Source organism: Aethina tumida, chromosome 5 (assembly GCF_024364675.1).
Source record: "Aethina tumida isolate Nest 87 chromosome 5, icAetTumi1.1, whole genome shotgun sequence".
In the NCBI taxonomy this organism is placed as follows: domain Eukaryota; kingdom Metazoa; phylum Arthropoda; class Insecta; order Coleoptera; family Nitidulidae; genus Aethina; species Aethina tumida.
This window is the reverse complement of record NC_065439.1, coordinates 12,762,145-12,781,439: the sequence shown is the minus strand read 5'-3', so window position 1 is coordinate 12,781,439 and position 19,295 is coordinate 12,762,145. Positions and strand designations below refer to the sequence as shown.

The 19,295-nt window shown below is 33.2% G+C and overlaps 4 protein-coding genes and 1 long non-coding RNA gene across 6 annotated transcripts; 4 read left to right on the top strand and 1 right to left on the bottom strand.

The window, feature by feature from the left end:
* The first annotated feature begins 339 nt into the window (after positions 1–339).
* Positions 340–5,982, top strand: LOC109599573 (GATOR complex protein MIOS). Its single transcript, XM_020015582.2, has 12 exons — positions 340–491; positions 629–750; positions 3,076–3,775; positions 3,826–4,025; positions 4,081–4,250; positions 4,301–4,542; positions 4,591–4,939; positions 4,997–5,135; positions 5,188–5,323; positions 5,377–5,584; positions 5,637–5,815; positions 5,870–5,982. The coding sequence occupies exons 1-12, from the start codon at positions 424–426 to the stop codon at positions 5,937–5,939; spliced, it is 2,583 nt and encodes an 860-aa protein (XP_019871141.2). The 5' UTR covers positions 340–423; the 3' UTR covers positions 5,940–5,982.
* A 30-nt stretch (positions 5,983–6,012) lies between these two features.
* On the bottom strand, positions 6,013–8,850 carry LOC109599574 (ras-related protein Ral-a). 2 transcript variants are annotated; one of them, XM_020015583.2, is made up of 5 exons: positions 8,745–8,850; positions 8,367–8,639; positions 7,961–8,303; positions 7,688–7,862; positions 6,013–6,841 (listed from the first exon to the last, which is right to left on the bottom strand). In XM_020015583.2, exons 3-5 carry the CDS (start codon positions 8,269–8,271, stop codon positions 6,725–6,727), a joined length of 603 nt encoding a protein of 200 aa, XP_019871142.1. In that variant the 5' UTR covers positions 8,272–8,303; positions 8,367–8,639; positions 8,745–8,850; the 3' UTR covers positions 6,013–6,724. The 2 variants fall into 2 exon arrangements, with proteins under 2 accessions (XP_019871142.1, XP_049824276.1); XM_049968319.1 differs by having other exon boundaries at positions 8,371–8,639.
* A 2,623-nt stretch (positions 8,851–11,473) lies between these two features.
* Positions 11,474–14,641, top strand: LOC109599572 (ras-related protein M-Ras). Its single transcript, XM_020015581.2, has 5 exons — positions 11,474–11,602; positions 12,203–12,444; positions 12,495–12,648; positions 12,701–12,863; positions 13,458–14,641. The coding sequence occupies exons 2-5, from the start codon at positions 12,243–12,245 to the stop codon at positions 13,548–13,550; spliced, it is 612 nt and encodes a 203-aa protein (XP_019871140.1). The 5' UTR covers positions 11,474–11,602; positions 12,203–12,242; the 3' UTR covers positions 13,551–14,641.
* A 138-nt stretch (positions 14,642–14,779) lies between these two features.
* On the top strand, positions 14,780–15,668 carry LOC109599578 (ras-related protein M-Ras). The gene is made up of 3 exons (XM_020015587.2): positions 14,780–15,009; positions 15,067–15,220; positions 15,271–15,668. Exons 1-3 carry the CDS (start codon positions 14,826–14,828, stop codon positions 15,521–15,523), a joined length of 591 nt encoding a protein of 196 aa, XP_019871146.1. The 5' UTR covers positions 14,780–14,825; the 3' UTR covers positions 15,524–15,668.
* Positions 15,669–15,826: 158 nt separating this feature from the next.
* LOC126265625 (uncharacterized) lies at positions 15,827–16,327 on the top strand. The gene is made up of 2 exons (XR_007548127.1): positions 15,827–15,886; positions 16,019–16,327. It is a non-coding gene; the product is annotated as an uncharacterized LOC126265625 (long non-coding RNA).
* Positions 16,328–19,295: the final 2,968 nt, after the last annotated feature.

Here is a 19,295-nt window from a genome sequence, read left to right as displayed (position 1 = left end):
TTTGGTGAATTCAAGTGTTCAAACATAATTTTCATATTCACGAATTTTCGTTGGTACAAAACATGGAGCGTATTATGCGTTTTTAATTGATTTATAAATATCTGTCTTGTTTTGTATATACATAATTTGTGTTATACTTTATATTATTTAATAACAATAAATTATTTTCACAAAATAGACTATGTAATTTTTTTTTATTTGTACAGACATCCCAACAATGGATATAATTTTAAAATAAACACCATTTCTGAAGTGAAGAATAATTAAATTTAATAGATTTCCAATGTTGTTCAACATTAATACATGTTTTGATCAATGATAAAGAAATTTTTTAAATTCAAAACAGATAAACGTGTTGCGTTGCACTGGTTTGTTAGCAACAGTACGAATAAATATTAGAATGCGGCCGCAAAAGACGATATAATGGATGAGGGTGAAATCAAAAAGATTGTGAGAGCGTCCTCGTTTCTCAGCATAAAAGATCTGCCATCGTGAGTAAAATTTTTTTTTATATATAATGAGATTCTGATTATCTACCAACACGCATTTCCACAGTGAAAACCGATAACAAAACATAACCTACAAGATTGTTTACATTGTTTATTTGTAATTATTTTTGCGATTTTAGGCATGTAAATATGTCTGGAAAGCTGGAGATTCAATGGTCTCCTATATCCAACCGTTTTATAACTTGGGGCTCCGATATCACTTTGTACGAAGTCCAACCCTTGCGGGACTCTCACACTCAAGGTAACTAATTTTAGATACTGGGATGTTGTTATTTTACTTGATTTAGATCTAATTAAATAATAAATCCATATAGTTATTACTAGTTTTCTAATAGAAGCATAGAAATTATTGGTTTCAAATTTCACATGTATTTACAATTTTGAAATCGCAAAAAAAAAACAATAATAACTTTATTGTACAATAGTTTACACTAATTTCACAATAAATTTTTTATTGGAAACAACAGCAGATAAAAATATTAAATTAACTAAGATTAGTTGACTGCCGAACAAAGGAAAGCATATAAAATAAAATATTTCAAACATAACTAGGATTAACAAATAAATAACTAAGTTAAAAGTGAAAATTATGAATAAAATTTGATGAGCCAATAATAAACAACAAAAGTAAAAATAAATTTGAAATAAGAAAAATATCTTAAGTTAAACATTTATATTTGTTCTGTTGTATATACATTACAATTAGTTTTATCTGGAAAATTATCACAATTTAACTTATTGTGTAAAATACATAATATAAAGTAGTGTCCATAATTATGGCAACTTATTAAAATATATGAACTATTTTATACATTGTAGCATTTAGTTAATATATTTAAATTGTTTAAAAATCTGTCTTACCTTTAAATTAAAAGCCTCTGTAAATTCAAATTAATTATTTATCAGAGGAATTATTTAATTATTGGTTGAATTGAAAGTAAAAGAAGAATTATAATTTAGCATTACAAAAACTGGCAGATGGCTAAGAGTTTACAGCTAACAAAATCAATCCTTTCCAGTATTCCAATTTTGAGAAACTGACCAACAAAATGTTTTTAAAAAAAATCTAGCTGAAATTAGTTTATGGATTGTAAGATGGTTCGGGGTGGATGGGGGTTCATTCACTAAAAAAGTCTAATTTTGACTTGCATAGGGTCAGATTCATTAAACCACAGACCAATGTTTTATGTTAAACAATCTACAAGGATAAAACTACATAAAAAATTATTGTACTCACTGTGAAACAGAGTGGTGGTTCAATTATGTTATGAGAATACTTCAATTCTTCTGGTGTAGGCCCCTTAGACTGATTTAAGTACAGTGATGTATGTATGTATTTTTATATATTGAAGAAATGATGATCTTAATAAATGTGTTTCAACATGACAATAATCCAAAGACAAAATTGTATCAGTGTTGTTAAAATACTAAACCCCTCAACCTCTAGACATCAACCCTATAGAAACATTCGACACAAAAATTTAAAGTTTTAAATAAAGTAAAATTTAAAGTTTAAATGAACTTATCACAACAATTCAAAAAGCTTAAAAGAATGTGAAATCTATATTCAGAAATTATTTTAATAGTCCATGAATTATGGCTAAAAATTTAATATTTAGCTGTCAAAAAACATTTTTGTAAACCAGTGAATTTAAATACTGACCTTTATGTAAATAAAATAGGAAATTTAATAATATAGATTTGTTTATTTTTAACCAAATTGAAGAAAAAATATTCGTTAAATTTAAAATGTAAACATAAAAAAGATAATTCACATATCATTAATTTTTAATAATTTAAATAAAGAATTTGTCCCTCACGATTGTTTATAAATGTTTTAAATCTGTTGAGTAGAGACAAAATAAGTTGAACAACATTATTTTGATTGAACTTCAACCACCTTTCCCAAACTCTTGTTCGACGAGTATCTGGATAATTACCCAATCGGGATTCGTCATTGAATAAAACGTTGAATCCAGTTTTGAAAATCTTCACACCATTCCAATCTTCTCCACGATTGCTTCTAATAACAGATGGGTATCTTATTGGTCTTCTAGAATGTAGATTAATTATCCTGGAGCAGTTAATGTTAAATAGTGATCTTGATTACTGTTCTACAGTGACCACAACCTGAATCAGATTACTAGTTACTTTACGAAACACTAAACCTGTCAGCTTCCTCAATTTCCCTTAAACCATCTTGTCATTGCTTAATTCATTTGTTTCAAAATTAAATAATGTCGTTTCATTATAAAATATAATAATTTTGATCCATTAGACACTTAACAGTCCGATAGAATGAAATAAATATAAATAAATTTATATATTTTTTATAAAACATTATATTCAAAAAAATACATGTAACATTTTATAGAATAAGAAAATAACAACAGTAAATTATTTATGTTAAATAAAATTAATTATGATTATGATAATTAACATTTGAATTGTTACTATAATAATAATGGCTACAAATGTTTGTATAGTTCACAGGGAATATTAAATTTTACCCATTCATTCAAAGATATTATTAAAACAACTAACAGTGTTTATTGTTTCGTTACAGTATCAGGCGTGACAAAAATTTCCAACACATCATGCGCCCACATAATCGCGACAAATCCGAACCACCTGTACGTAAAAAGCATAGACATCTACCCCAAACCGCACTCAGACCTGTTGATGGCAATCGGCATATCGAACGGCAAAGTCCTCCTCTCCACCTTCGGACCCTCCGAGTACGACCTATTCGGCTACCCGGGCAAAGAACTGGTACCGCGACACGGCCGCCAGTGTAACGAGGTCTGCTTTAATCCGAACGAGCCCAACTTAATTGCCGCCGTTTTGGACAAACACCGCCAGGACAATTCGGTGCTGGTTTGGGACATTGCGAAGCTGGCCAACGATCAGAACACGTCGAAGATGGCGTTCCCCATGAGCGGAGACTACGTGCGGCCCGTTGCCGAGTACGGGAACGCCGAGTTCGCGCACAGCGTCTCCTGGTTCAGGAACTGTAGCAAACAACTTGCCTGCGGTATGAATCTTAAGTACATTAGGATTTATGATATGAGGGATCACATGAAACATATCAGAGTTGCCGCCACTAAAGCCGTCTACGGAGTTTGCATTAATCCAAAGGATGACAGACAAATAGCCTCGTATAACGATAATCAGATATCCATTTGGGATACCAGAAACTTCGAAAAACCCGTTTTAGTAATGCCACCCATGAAACCGATTTTGAAAATTGCATGGTGCCCCACAAAGTAAGTTTTCGAGGGCCCTAGTGATGTGTTTATGTAATTTGTTGTTTTAGAGTAAATACTATAGCAGTTGTGCAAAAGGAAAGTGCTGTCGTGAATTTGTATGACATTCAACAGGCCACAGTACTCAACGAGGACGTGGAGCCTGCCATACTTGAAAGGGTTGTTGTTCCTAGCAGTGGATTTCATAATATTGCCTCATTTTCGTGGCATCCCACTGATGAGAATAGATTTTTATCCATTGCTGTAAATGGTACAACATTTATTGTTGCATGCACATTATACATAATTATTATGGCCTGTTTTAGGAGTAATATCCGACTACACCGTATACGATAGAATTACCTTAAACTGGTCACCTTTATCCAACGTTATTTGGACATACGGGCGCAAAACTTTAAAGTACGTTAAGGACTTTTCTACTGAAGATATTTCATACACAATTAAAGAGAGGGCTAAAAACAATTACGGATTAGAGGTACTTCTTGTGGAAAACCTTTCAAATTAACTATATATGATAATTTCCAGGAGGATTTAGATAAAAACGGACGTGCCATAGACAATGACGGCATGCTATCAACGGTGTGGACGTGGCTATATCTCAGCGCGAAACTTGTGGACGACGGTACGATACGTGCAACATCGATAAAACACCCAGGCGTCAAAACTATCATCACCATCGATCCTGAAAACAATAAATCCGAAACGGTCGTTCAAACTTGGGCAGAACTGGGCAACCCCAACTGTCAAGGCACAGCTAAATACTACAAGTACGTTGACAAGACATAATTTACCATGTAATTAAATAACAATTTCAGGCATAAAGACAGAGAAGAAGCTATCAAATTGTGCGGCTGGCCGGTGGACCTTCTACCTAAATATTTAGAGAACTTAGAACGAGAATGCGAGTTCACAAGGGCCGCAGCCATCTCAGTGTTCAATTTGAAAATTAAGTCCGCTATCGAATTGCTTACCAGAGTGCCGGACACGTCCGACTATTCGTCCAGTTTAAACATAGTGGCTGTGGCTTTGGCCGGCTTCTCCGACGACAGAAACAGCGTCTGGAAGCAGTTCTGCACGAGTTCCAGGTCAAAGATAACTGATCCTTATTTGAAGGCCATGTTTGCGTTCTTGACCGCCGAAAATCACAACTACGACAATATTTTAGTAAGATTTTACCAATGCATGTGGTACTTTAAATAGTTCATTGTTATTTTGTCTTAGAACGAGCCTGGAATTTCGATAGGAGACAGAGTGGCTTTCGCATGCATGTTCTTGCCGGACAATAAACTTATAGAGTATTTAAATAATTTGACTGAACGACTGACAGAAGAAGGGAACTTGGATGGGCTTTTATTAACTGGTATTTGTGTCCAACAGTAGTTGATTCAATATAAACGAATGTATTTTTCCAGGAAATGATACTGATGGTCTAAATTTGTTACAAAAGTACTTGGACGTAACGGCAGACATTCAATCAACAGCCTTAATAGCTGTACGGGCATTTTATACCAAATTGGGCGATGAAACAGTTAAATTATGGATTGAAAGGTGCTAAAATTATCAGTTGTTACATTAAAAATAGTTTAAACGTTTTGGTTTAGTTATAGAAATCTACTGGATACGTGGAAACTGTGGCACGAACGGGCTGAATTCGATATTAAACTGGCGATGTACCGACCAATGGAGAAACCCCCTCTGCAAGTTTTCCTATCGTGCAATTTCTGTGGTAAAAGTATATCGGATTATTTCGGCTTAAACAGAGGCAGGAGCCCTTACTCCCGCATGGGAACCACCGGAAACAAAGTTAAAGTACTTTTCCTCACCTAATATTCAACAGTAATACTAATGAATGTTGTCGTAGATTTCCTCCTGTCCGAATTGTCGTAAACCTCTTCCCAGGTGTGCAATTTGTTTAATGTACATGGGTACGACGACGGGAGACATAGATCAGTCGAAAATAGCAGATTTCGAAAGTTGGTTCACGTGGTGTCAGAGTTGCAGGCACGGGGGACACGCTGAACACATGCTGCAATGGTTTAAGTATGTTTCAGTAGCTTTTCACTCAATTGTTTAGTTAATTTGGATTGTTTTCAGTGAGCATCAGGACTGTCCAGTCACGGGGTGCATGTGTAAGTGTTACGCAATCGATGCTGGCAACACCTAATTATTTATACATGTTTTTATTTTAATAAACTAATTATTTTGTATTGTAACATTTTATTGAAATGAAACAGCTGTTAATTTTGTGAATAAAATTTATTTTGTTATTTGCCTTGGCAGTATAAACATTAAGATCAAAAAAACATTAGCCAAAATAGTACATTTCGTTATAAAAACTTTGTTGTATATATTTCTGTTTGCTCATTGTTATTCTAATGAAACAGAAGCTCGATTATGATTATTTTTAAACATACGTAAACCGCAAATAACACAACGTGCAAGAAAATTGTGATGACGCATCGAAACAAGTAATTTAAAGAGTATTTGTGGTTGTTAAAACTAAAATTTTTTGGTCTATAAATAATTTTACAAAATTAAACCCAAAAATAACAATAAATACTTAAAAACTACCGTTTATATTGGTATAATATACTGAACACGTCCGTCAACGAAAACAGTGAAAATTAGACAGTGACTTATCTTACTTGTATATTTCAAAAGTAAAAAACTAATAATATATATGTATATCTTAACTTACAACAAATAAGTATTTTGATTCTTTTCAGATTAAATTCACATTATCATTAAAGTCTGCTTTGAGAACTCCATCAATCTAAAAAGGATCAAACCTTAATTAAAAAATCAAGGTCCACACATCGTCCGCATTCAAAAAACGCGTTCGGCGATACGGAAATAGAACCATCTTTGATAACAAAATTGCGAGACGTACATGTAAAGCAAATATTCAAGCATACTAAAATTAAAACACATTTACACGTTCACACCAACTTAGAGGATTGTGCACTTCAGTTTTTTCTTCTTGTTCTTGTCCTTCCCTCTGCCGTTGTTCGTCTTGTTCTCCTCCATTTTTCTCTCGCGGATCTCCCGCATCAAATCATAAAATACCTGCGGAAAATTTAATTAGTATCTTATAAACAAATTGATGTTGATTTATATGAGTAAGATTATTTATCTTTTGTGTTGAATCAGCACATGATGATTCATTGTACTTTTTTCGTTATCAAATAATTATCACAGTTAAAACACGTTGGGTAAAAGTATAAAGGTACATTTAATTGCCAGTAACTTTAATGCTAATTATAATAGAAATTATTACAACTAAAACTAGTTTTATTTTTATAACTAGCTATTTATATACGAAATTTAAAAATGTACTACTAATCTAGTTTAAAAAATAAATGAACAACTATTTCAAATAATTTAAATTAATAATAATGTATTATTAGCATATTAATATAAAATATATTTTGATTGATATATTTATAAAACAATAAAAGTCAAAAAAAAAAAAAAAATGAAAATAAGTTCAGTGCAACCCATTTGAAAATTTAACTACATCCCTAGATTAAACATCTTCTGAAACATCAATATTGGAATATTATAATAATTATATGGTATTAACTGTATTGTAATACACAATACAAGTCAAATTTCACGGTAGAAATAAATGAAATGGAACTGTCAAAATTAGTACAAATTGTCTTATTTTTCAACAATATTGGAAGAATTATTCCTTGACAGTTTAATTCCATACAGAACTTAATTAAAAAATAAACATACAGCATAATTTTTTTATTTTTTTTATATACCCCTTTCAGGGTGTGCTTAATCCACCATAGTGTAGTTAGATTTTGAATAAAAAATTTGCTACTGTCGGATAAAATATACAAATTTTATGTGGGTATCCCACTCTCAAATGGATCACAGTATGTATCAAAATTTCTTTTCTACCTTATCAACATGTTCCCTTGTTTTGGCTGATGTTTCAACATACGGGACACCCCATTTCTTGGCCCTGTCGCTCGCCTCTTGAAAAGACACTTTCCTCTTATCATCCAAATCACTCTTGTTCCCCACTAGCAAAAACGGAATGTTTTCGTCGTTTTTCACCCTTAAAATCTGTTCCCTATATTAAAAACAAACATTACAAAACATTTATCTCAACCCAAATAATCAAACAACAAAATACCATTAAACAACAATTCAAATAAGATAAAAACTTGCCGGAATTCTTGTGTAGCTTGAAAACTTTCATCTTCGGTTATAGAAAAGATACAGAGGAATCCTTCACCACTCCTGAAATAATTGTCTCTGATTGCGGCATAGTCCTCCTGTCCCGCCGTGTCCAGGATGTCGATTTGGACGTCCTCACCGTCGAGGAGCACCTTCTTGCGATACGAATCAGCTTTGGTGGGCTCATAGTTCTCCACGAACTCATCATACATGAACTGCAGGGTAAGGGCTGATTTGCCGACACCTCCGCTGCCGACCATTATAACTTTGTGTAGGGCTTGAACTGCCGGTTTCTTCGCCATGGTGCTTCACTGGATTGTTTTTGAAGGCGTGTCTGAAATGTTGTCAAAGTGTCAACGACCCCCCTCCGGCTTTTAGTTTCAATTTAATCACTCACCTACCTGTTTTGTTTTAATATAATTGATTGCTATTTTGTGTTTGTAATTTGTTATATTAGATATTAGAGTTATGTGGTACAGTTCCACTTGCTACGCCTAAACCTGTAACCTACTTCACAGTGTTTGGATGGTTAGTCACTTTTGTATTGTTTTGCGAGATCTCTAATCTATTGTAATCCCCCACTCTCCGTATTTCGGGGCGATCCCACAAAATTACGCGAAGCGGAAAACCGATGATTGTTATTTATAAACGCGGATCCGTGTTTGTGACGCTGAAAACATACGTGAAATTAGATCCATACGTTCATAAAATTTGAACAATTTTAATATAGTTCGTTTAATAATTTGGAAATTTATTTGCCGGTAAAATGACTTACCGATAAATTTTTAAACTGTGTTACAAATATTGATTGTAAAAATATTCAGTCAGATACCAACAGAGTTGGTAACTAAACGTCAGAAATTTGGCGTTTGTTTTCAAGACTTTGACGTAACGGGCAACGCCACGCATAGACCTGACCATAGACATATTAATACATAGACTTTACGTTAGTACCGATATGTGAGTCCCCGACGTGTTTATTAGTTGCTTAGTAAATACTTCGTTTGTTTTTGAACAATTATAAATTTATTAGTGTGAGATTATTTTTTGGAAAATGGTAACGAACATGAATAGGAAAATATATCAGGCTATGAAGAATATATGTTACAAGAAAAGTGGATTGTAAGGAAGAGTTGACTCTGTCTAGAAAAAGTAAATTCTAAAAGTATCAGTAAAAGTTTATTGAAATTAAACAGATCAACTTTTCCCAGAAGAGTTTCTAAGCCTATTGTGGATAAGTAAGAGTTGATTTAGAAAAGTCTCGAGAACAAAAACAAAATCGTCATATTTATTTTTTTTTTGCCCTTATGTGGAAATATTTGGTTGCCCCTCGTTTATCTACTACAAAACTACCTACTGAAGTATTGGCTAATTTAGGAACAAAAGAGGATCTTCAACGAGCCATTGATGAAATTCAGGAACAATAACAATAAGAAAACGAAATTGGAAGTAAGAGGAGTGGGAATCGTGAAGAAAATGAAACAAACCAAAATTTATAAATCGCTGAAGATTGGATTGTAGGAGATGGTCATTATCTTTTCACTGATCTGGACAACTGGACACTACTGAGGCCATCAAGAAATTAATCTCTCCAAAAAACCTGGAAAGCAGTAGAAAAAGGAACTTCAATTCGAAGATACGATGCTCGATCTATCTTTGGTGATGTATTGGAGGTGTCCATGATGGATTCTATAGAATTGGAATAAGAAATGGAATTCTGAAGCAGCTTTTCTTAATTCATAATTTTTCCATACCAAAATAAAAAAATATTACTTTTCCGCATCTCTTCCTCCCTGCGCACAGTAATGAATGATTCAGAAGTCAATGATAATAAATATTATATCTTAATCAGTAAATGTCCCCTGAATATTATCCAAGATAATCCTAGTCCTTCTGAGTAGAATAATAGCTGTGAAGACTTCACAATCACAATGTGTAACTTCACAATCACTTGGTAGCGGACAAGGATTTTTTAAATGCTCTTTTAATAGCAGATGCAAGAAGTGCATGTGTAAAAAGAAAGATGTGCTCTGTAACTCAAAGTAACACAAATCTTTACCTTAATGTAATAAATGAGATTTCCATCTCTTAATGTATTATTAAAATTCTGTTTTTTTATTAGTTTCTTTTTTTATTAGGTAGTAAACCATTTCCTTGCAAAACGTCAACTTTTATTAACTAAAAGCAGTAAGAGAATAATTTTCCTAGGAAAAGTTAACTCTGATTAGTAAATGTTGATCACTTTTCGCTTTTTAGGAAAAGTTTCAGCGTATATTACGTTGAACATCGAAGACAACGACTACAGTGTTGTTGAGAACAACATTGAAATGTGGAATAGCATTCAGTCGTCTTCTTTGATGAATCTCGATTCTGTTTGGGTGGGCATGACGGGCGAAAAAGAGTCAGACGATGTCGGGGAGAAACACGTCAACATCAGTTTGATGATGAATGTCATGTACACCGAATAATGGGCGTTATGGTATAGGCTACTATTGTTCATCGAAGTAGGTCACTTTTAGTCTTTATTAGAGGCATATGACTTCCTTACCTTAATCGGCCAAGTATCCAATAGTTCAGCCATATAATGTTCTAACCCTTGTTACGAGAATTAGTCTAAACTTTTTTTAAGTGACTCATGTGAATATGATATCATGTCTATCCAGATCCCCCGATTCGATCTTTCACCCATAGAACATGTTTGGGTTATGGTAAGTAGAAATCAATGAAATTTAGCCAGGGACTGGAGGTTCTAAGACATGAAGTGCAGGTAGCTTGGGATACTATACCTCAAGAGGAAATAGGCCACCTCGTTGAATCAATGATAAGAGCTATTGGGAAGTGTTTAGATAACACCGTATAATTATAATAATTATTAGTATTAAAAATAATCTAAAATCTCTAATATTTTGTTCCAAACTTTAATCGTTTACTCTTTGCTATAACATCCATGTTTTATCAAAACAATATTAAAATTGAATTTCTTCTTGGTATTGCAATTTCTTTGTCATTTTTTATTATTTCATACATATTTTTACTAAATACTTTTTTTCACGAGAACTTACTTTTAAAAAACTCTAAAAAATAATAAAAAATCTATAACAAAGCGATTTATATATATATATATATATATATATATATATATATATATATATATTTAATGAGTATGAATATGAGTTTAATTCATAAAAATCATTATTCGCCTTTTAGTATTTTGTCTGTACTAGTAGGTCTATATTTGACTCGTATTTCTCTCTCTAATCTAGTCTTTAGATCAGTCCATGGTTTATATGTCTATGGCACTCCGTTACTTTCGCACCGCCTATTACGTCACAAAACCTAATCTTTGTGACAACATACTCTATCACTGTGTCAAATTTATTCCTTGAAATTTTCAAAATTATTGAATTCATTTCTGCATAATTATCGCTAAAACTGGTTTATATAAACAAAACAAATCATTTCAAACAAAATAACAAATATTGATCCAAAACTGACGTGAAGTTGTCTACAAATTTCATTGATAAAATTTCAAGGCCTCGCCTCCATCTGTCAAGTTAATATTAATAGAACAACGAATTTCTTCCATTTATTTCCAAAACTGTATAAAACGGTGTGCAAAAAATTAATGTTAAGGTAGGAAATCATCGTCAGTGAAACTGGTTTGGTGTCATTGCATGGTTTCCAACTCTTCACTCATGTGCACATCGCAATTCACCTTATTATTTGTTCACTATGTTGGAGGCGTAGCGTTTGCGGATCACCTGCTATTTATATTTATTTACTGTTCTTTGCATAAAATTCCATTTAATGTGTCACATCATCTACACATCCTGCTTTAAATGCACTTAATCTAATTGTACTTGCACTTTAGAAAACTGATAAGTCTGGTTTTAGACGAAAACACTTAAAAAATTCTCAAGTGGCCAAATAACAAACAATTGTTACAGTTGTCACCAATTTGAGATAACTTAATTTTAATGGTGCGCCACTAAAAATTTCAATATAACCTGCTACTACTAGTGTATATAAATAAATAATATGAATTAAATAAAACGTAATAATAAAATATTCGTTGTTTTATTGCATGTGGTTAATCAATCTGCATACATACTAATTTCCAACCGGAGCGGTATCAGATAAGATCAGATTAAAATGCACGTATGCCATTATCAGTTGCTACGCACAGATTTTTTTATTTACATTCCAAAAAAGGCAAATGGTCCTTGCTTCCAGACCTCCTTAAAACGCACCAGTCCACAATTACTGAATCCACATGAGAGGCACGATGACGCGACCACCGAACAACGAGAATTTACCGATCGTAAAGCTGGTAGTGGTTGGTGATGGAGGCGTGGGCAAAAGCGCGATCACCATCCAGTTTTTCCAAAAGCTCTTTGTCACCGACTACGATCCGACGATTGAGGACAGCTATTTGCAACACGTCGAAGTGGACGGACAATGGTGCATGCTGGACGGTACGTTGGGGATGTTGTCTCGAGTAAGGGTTAAAGTGTTATTGTTGCAGTTCTTGACACCGCCGGGCAAGAAGAGTTCAGCGCAATGCGCGAACAATACATGAGAAAAGGTGACGGATTCCTGTTGGTTTACTCGGTTACCGACAAAAACAGCTACGAGAACATCATCCATTTTCACACACAAATTTTGAGAGTAAAGGACAGGTAAAATCATGCCCAAGCGTTAATAGTGGTTTGTAAAAAAGCTGTTTTGCAGGGATACTTATCCGATGCTACTGGTAGCTAATAAAGTCGATTTGGTGCACTTAAGAAAAGTAACTGAGGAACAGGGTAGAGATCTGGCCCACAAATTGGGCATTCCATATATCGAAACTAGCGCTAAAGACCCACCGCTTAATATTGACGCCACGTTTCATGAAGTAAGGAGCAAAAAATGATAAACCATTTAAATGGTTTATAAATTTTAACTTTTTAATTAGGAGTTTCTTCCTTCATTTTTGAGTTATTCGGCTGTGCAGGACTAAAATCCTTTTGCCGTCTAGATAATTTTTTATCATTTTATTTAATTATACAGCAAATGTTTTCTTTTTTCCTATTATTTAAATAATAAAATCAAAAGTACCTTATAATATCTACTTCATTGTGGAGTAATTGTGTAAGGTATATGAGAAGTATAATAGTTTCAAAAATATTCAGTGAAATAGGGTGAGAAAAACGGGGAACCCCCAGAATTTAGGGTACTCTATCATTATGGAATAATATTAATAATACATACCAAACTTGATTGAACCAAAGATTATGGAAATATGAGAGCAAACAATTTTTTAAATTTAAATTTGAAGGGCTGTATTTTATTATTGAACAACTTTAGACCACATTTTAGAAACACCTTTCAAACGAAACACTTTTTATCAAGTAAAATGATAAATAGAAAAGAATTTTTGGTAAATGTAACACAAATTTTCTGTATTTTTGACGAAAACTGACGTTGTTAATTATTATATTATTTTCAGGTGGTGCGCATAATTCGCAATCAACCAAACACGAGTAACGAGAGGAGACGCAAGAAGAAATTCAAGAAGTTGGGCAAGTGCTCAATTCTCTGATCACAAACGTACACGATCGTATATTTAACGCTTCTTTATGTTATTGGCCTAATGATTAAGCTTTACAATGTTATATTGAGTGTTCAATGTTCTATGTCTTGTGCCACAAACTATTTTCGTTGTGTTCAGGGATGAGACATGATTAAATTTAATTATTTTTTTACATTGATGGTTGCAACTGTAATTCATGATTAACTTTCTAACTCGATGACTTGTTTTCTAACCATCGCTGAACTGATTATTTTGATTTCCAAACGGTTGCTCAAACTTGATTTTCCCCCTTGATACGTAACCAAATTTCAAAGCCAAAGTTAATGTATTATTTTATGGACCAAATTTGCTCATATTAACATAGTTTCATTAACCGTCGTCGGTCTAAAACAGTCATATTATTTTCGTGCCCGCAGGCCGATTTATTTTAGCCAATTGTAAATATTTTTTTTATTTATTTATACAACAAACTATTGTGATATGTTTAAAAAGCAGTTTCGTATAATTTAACAGAAAATAATTATGTGGCAACACGGCCAAGTATAAAATTAACACGTTTTTGATTAAATAGCACTTAGAACATGAAACAACTGGCTAAAACGTGTCTTTCGCAGCTTAAAACGTGACGGTGTTGCCACATTCAAGCCAATCTCCTCGAAAGGGGATAAAGCGGTGGAATCGCAGTAGTTGGATTTGATATCGGCCAACATTTATTTAAATTGTACGTTAGCTAGTGATGTAGGATTGTTGGCATCGATTACAGAAGTCATTTTTTACCCCACGTTCGAAATGTAAACTGTGATTAACGAGAGAAATTATTTAAAGCACATTTTCGCCAAATTGTAAACTGTTTTGGTTCCAGTTACCTTGGAAGAGTTTCGCCTGGAAAATTTGTCTGGTAACCGAACCGAGACAGGTAGTTTTTCGTCTGTTTTTTGATCTACTATTTAACCAAAGGTTCTATGACAGAAAATTTTTGTATTCGCTATATTTTATAGTTATACACTCGTTGACTTTTATTTACATCTTTTATATATATATTTTAAAACAGGTAGTAAGTTTTGTCTATGTAATTTATTAAATAAAACTTTTAAAAATGACACTTATCATTGATTCCGAGAGGATCCACCTCCATGAAATAAAATTACTCATCCTGATAACACTTATCTAACATATAAACAATTTGTATCACTCGTAATCAGTTACTACCAGTTTATTATTGACTTCAATCATCATCATCGTCAATTATAATTGAAATTATAAATAAATAATTGCGCTTCTGAAATGCCCTCAACTTACGGGAACCTCCCACTTGTGAGACTCGTGGTGGTGGGTGATGGAGGCGTGGGCAAAAGTGCTATCACCATTCAGTTCTTTCAAAAGATCTTCGTGACCGATTACGACCCTACTATCGAAGACAGTTACGTGCAAAATGTGGTAGTTGATGGAGAACCCTGCCGACTTGATGGTACGTTTTGATACATCACCATGTTTTCCTTTTATTTATTGTTTTGATGTAAAACAGTCCTTGACACTGCTGGTCAGGAGGAGTTTTGCGCAATGCGTGAACAGTACATGCGACAAGGTGACGGTTTCCTTCTGGTTTACTCGGTGACCGATTACAACAGTTACGTGAACACCACTCAGTTTCACACGCAAATTCTTCGAGTAAAAGACTGGTAAGATGTAACTCGTTTGCAATATTCTTTGTTACAATGGACAATTGCAGTGATACCATTCCAATATTGTTGGTGGCCAATAAGGTCGACTTGGTGCATTTAAGGAAGGTGACGGAGGAGCAGGGAAGAAGTCTGGCAAAGCATTTAGGTACTCCTTACATTGAAACAAGTGCCAAAGATCCTCCCCTCAATATTGACGCTGCGTTTCATGAGGTGGTTCGCAGAGTTCGCACTCAGTCTAAGGCACAGATGAAGGAGAAACGGAAGAAGAGATTCAAGATGTGCAAATGTACTATTCAATGACATAACCCAATCTAATATCATTAGATTTGTGATTATTATTATTTTATACTGATACTTATTTTGATCTCGTTAAAACAAGTATTAACTTTTATATAGTTTTATCGTCTAATGTACAAATAATATATTAAATAAATATGTAAAAAATGAAATCAGGCAATTTTTTGAACTAAACGAAGGAAATTTATTTTGGATAATTTTTAAATGACACTACAATAAATATTACAAATATCTCAATGTGTTTCCCCATTGAAGTTCTATGAAAATGAGTGATAAGTATGTGGGTTTGTGGGGAACATCCTATCACTTGTCTGTGTGTGCTGGCAGTGATTAGATTTAGAGTAAAATTGTTCCTAATAATAAAAGGTATTTTATAATTTTAATTAATTTCCACAAAAAATATTTAACATATCGTAATGTAAACTAATAATGTGTCAAAGTTCGTTTTAATTTTCACAATCAGGAACATATTTGTAACGAAGTGTTTGATAATTTTAGATCAATTACACAATGTCAGATTGTGGGGATGCTGTAGAAACGTTTCAAACATTAGACGATTATTCTTGCACAATTAACGCAAACGATAACGATAATAATCATTATCACGATCACACTTCTGTGGATTTCCCCCAACATGACCCAGACGTATCGACAGATCATTACCACCAGTTTCAGGAGTACCACAACACCGGTTCGTCATCCGTCTCCCCCGGTTGGAAATTCGAGTGTTGCTGTTGGTTGTTCTGTTTTGTTTCGATTTTGATTTTGAGTTTTGCCATTTACGGAATAAAATCTCTGTTCCGGTGATTGATTCGTTTTAATTACCTCCTCCAGCGCCTCTTGTAGCCGTCGTCATGACGATGTTTGACGTACGAATGGAATTGAATTAAGAAAATTAGTTTAGGTAAATTTTTGCGATTGGCTCTCATAATTGAATCGACGTCGACAACGTAATAGACGTCGGCCCTCGACGCCCTATCAATTACGGCGCGAGGGTGAGTTAAAATGTTTTAAGTGGCGGTTTTCGCGTGCGAATTTCAGGAAAATATATACGTTAACATCCACCTGTGTCGAGTCAAGTACGGATACAATTTTGTCAGGGTTGGGGTGGAGTGTCTGTATTAGGGCTCGCATCAATTTACGGGAATTTGTATATAAAACATTGATGTGTTAATAAAACACATACAATTTAAAACTAGATTTCTGTTCAAAGATTTGAGAAGAAGGTCGATTTGTGGTAAAGCTTCCGTTTGTCATTTGTCACTGTGTGCTTGTCTTGATGAGATTCAAATTGTGTCTAATTTCAAATGATATAAACTTGTTTTATTAACTTTTGATATGTAACATGTAAGTAAGTTTAACTTACAATAAATGAACTTAGACAATGTCACATTTTTGGAATACATCTGTGAATCTTTAAAATATCTCAAAAACGGTTGTTATTAACAAAATTAATTAAGAGCACCAGAAAAAGTTTATCACAATGAATTGTAAATATATTTTTAGAATAATGCAAACTATATTTGAAATATGAGGGACTGTATTTTCTTCAGGAGAAACTTATAATTATATAAAAATAATGATGAATTTTTTTAATTTTCTGCATTATTGGACATATGTTATTGTACCTGATCCCAAATTTTCTATTATATCTATTTTGGAAACACCCTTCATTGACATAAGTGTAATATATAGTTCCAGTGATTCAATTTTAATAAAAATTATACATATGAGTCCTGTCAAGTTGTCCCAACTAATACAAATAGTTTTGTCGAAGAAATTTAAAAATAATATAAGAAAATTTACTAAAAATTAGTACAGTTTTCGATTACATTGGAATTTTTTATGTGTTTTTGGGTTATTAAATTATACTTTCAAGTAACAAAGAAAGAAAAATATTAAGAGATCTTTAATATTGTTTATAAACAGAAAGTAAATGAAAATTAAATAAAAAATTACGACCTTTTCGATTTAATTCCACCTGGATACGTCTCGACATAGTGACAACTAATGCTTGGCAATCAACCGGAGTAAAATTGTTTCAAATTTCTTGAAGAGGAGCACGCAATTCTTGGATGGTTCTTGTGGGATGTGATCGGAGCTTTCTCTTCATACTTTTCATGAAAATGTTTAAAAAATACTCTAATAACATGTAGAGAGATGAACAATTGCATATTTAAAAGAAATGTTTACTTATTATGAAATAAATTCACAAATTCACATGTTTTGAATGGTTGGGCAAACTTCACTGTGACAGGGTTCGTATATTGATGGTTGAATAACTATTAAGTAACACTTGACACTAAATTGCCAATTGAATAGAAGTTGAAGTACTGTTGAGAGCTTGTTCTAAAGAAGGTTCTGATTGTCAATAAAGAAAAGGTTCATCTCCATATAATTTTAGTTCTACAACATAGCTTTGTGATCACTCGTGCAATTAGTTTCCAATGGCTTCTTACCATACGAAAGTACTTTCCTCAGAATCCGGTTAACTGATCTTGTTTTTACCGTTCATAAATTTTGAAGTTTGGGGTACCATTTCGAAATTCATTAAATATTCATTAAAGGTAATTAGAAATATCCCCATTGTGGGGGTTAATTTGGAATATTTTCTACATTGCAATGTAAACTTGTTGCATACACATAAGACATCATCGGCAGAGGATTGTAAATTGAAATCTTCCTCTACTGGTGGACCTAAGTGTGGAGGAATAAGATACGTCAGGATGAAATAGACCATCTCATTAGGACAATCTCAAATCAAATCAATGAATGTTTGCATCATTTTAAAAAATGATCAATTTACTCAATCATATGAATTTTTAATAATTTAAGAATTCTTAAATATTGTTTATAAACAGATCATAAATAAAAATATACTACCAGAAATAAATAATAAAATACCCTCATGAAATAAATTCACAAATTTCATGTTCTGAATGGTTAGGCAAATTTCATGTGACAGGGCTGGTATATTGATAGTTGTTTGCCTAAGAGCTTTTGGGTAACACTTGACACTAAATTGTTACAGACTTTGGTCTAAAGAAAGTCCTGAAAGATCCATGAAGACGTCAATCAAGAAAAGAACCATCGCCTTATAATTTTAGTTCTACAACATAGCTTTGTGACCACTCGTGCAATTAGCATCTGGTTACAGAAGAAGGAATGCTTGTTGCCATGCGAAGTACTTACCTCAGAATCCGCTCTACTGATCTTGTTTTTTACAGTCCATAAGTTTTGAAGTTTGGGGTACCATTTCGTAATTCATTTAATATTCCTTAAAAGTAATTAGAAATACCTCCCATTGTGGAGGAATGAGGTACTTCCGAACGAAATTGTATCAAATCGTATCAATGAGTATTTGCATCATTTTAAAAAATGATAGAGAACAATATAGTCAATATTTACATCTGAATTTTTAATAAGCGAAACACTGTTGGGAGCTTGGTCTAAAGAAGGTCCTGAGTGACCTGAAGACATCAATCAAGAAAAGAACCACCTTATAATTTTAGTTCTACAACATAGCAGAGTGTGACCACTCGTTCTATTATCTTACAGAAGAAGAAAGGTTTTTATCATGCGAAGTACTTACCTCAGAATCCAGTCATCTTCTCTTTTACTATTTATAAGTTTTAGAGTTTGGGGTACCATTGCGTAATTCATTTAATATTCATTAAAGGTAATTGTGGGGGTTAATTTGGAATATTTTCTACATTGCAATGTAAATTTGCTGACCAGCAAGATATCCGGACTTTCCTTCGATACGGGAATACGT

Coding starts and splice junctions, on each gene's coding strand:
- LOC109599573 (XM_020015582.2), top strand. CDS start 424: ATGGATGAGGGTGAAATCAAAAAGATTGTGAGAGCGTCCTCGTTTCTC. Junction 3,776..3,825: donor ATTGCATGGTGCCCCACAAA/GTAAGTTTTCGA, acceptor TTGTTGTTTTAG/AGTAAATACTATAGCAGTTG. Junction 4,251..4,300: donor AAAACAATTACGGATTAGAG/GTACTTCTTGTG, acceptor GATAATTTCCAG/GAGGATTTAGATAAAAACGG.
- LOC109599574 (XM_020015583.2), bottom strand. CDS start 8,271: ATGGCGAAGAAACCGGCAGTTCAAGCCCTACACAAAGTTATAATGGTC. Junction 7,863..7,960: donor CAAGCTACACAAGAATTCCG/GCAAGTTTTTAT, acceptor TTTTTAATATAG/GGAACAGATTTTAAGGGTGA. Junction 6,842..7,687: donor CAAGGGAACATGTTGATAAG/GTAGAAAAGAAA, acceptor AATTTTCCGCAG/GTATTTTATGATTTGATGCG.
- LOC109599572 (XM_020015581.2), top strand. CDS start 12,243: ATGAGAGGCACGATGACGCGACCACCGAACAACGAGAATTTACCGATC. Junction 12,445..12,494: donor ACAATGGTGCATGCTGGACG/GTACGTTGGGGA, acceptor TTATTGTTGCAG/TTCTTGACACCGCCGGGCAA. Junction 12,864..13,457: donor TTGACGCCACGTTTCATGAA/GTAAGGAGCAAA, acceptor TATTATTTTCAG/GTGGTGCGCATAATTCGCAA.
- LOC109599578 (XM_020015587.2), top strand. CDS start 14,826: ATGCCCTCAACTTACGGGAACCTCCCACTTGTGAGACTCGTGGTGGTG. Junction 15,010..15,066: donor AGAACCCTGCCGACTTGATG/GTACGTTTTGAT, acceptor GATGTAAAACAG/TCCTTGACACTGCTGGTCAG. Junction 15,221..15,270: donor ATTCTTCGAGTAAAAGACTG/GTAAGATGTAAC, acceptor GGACAATTGCAG/TGATACCATTCCAATATTGT.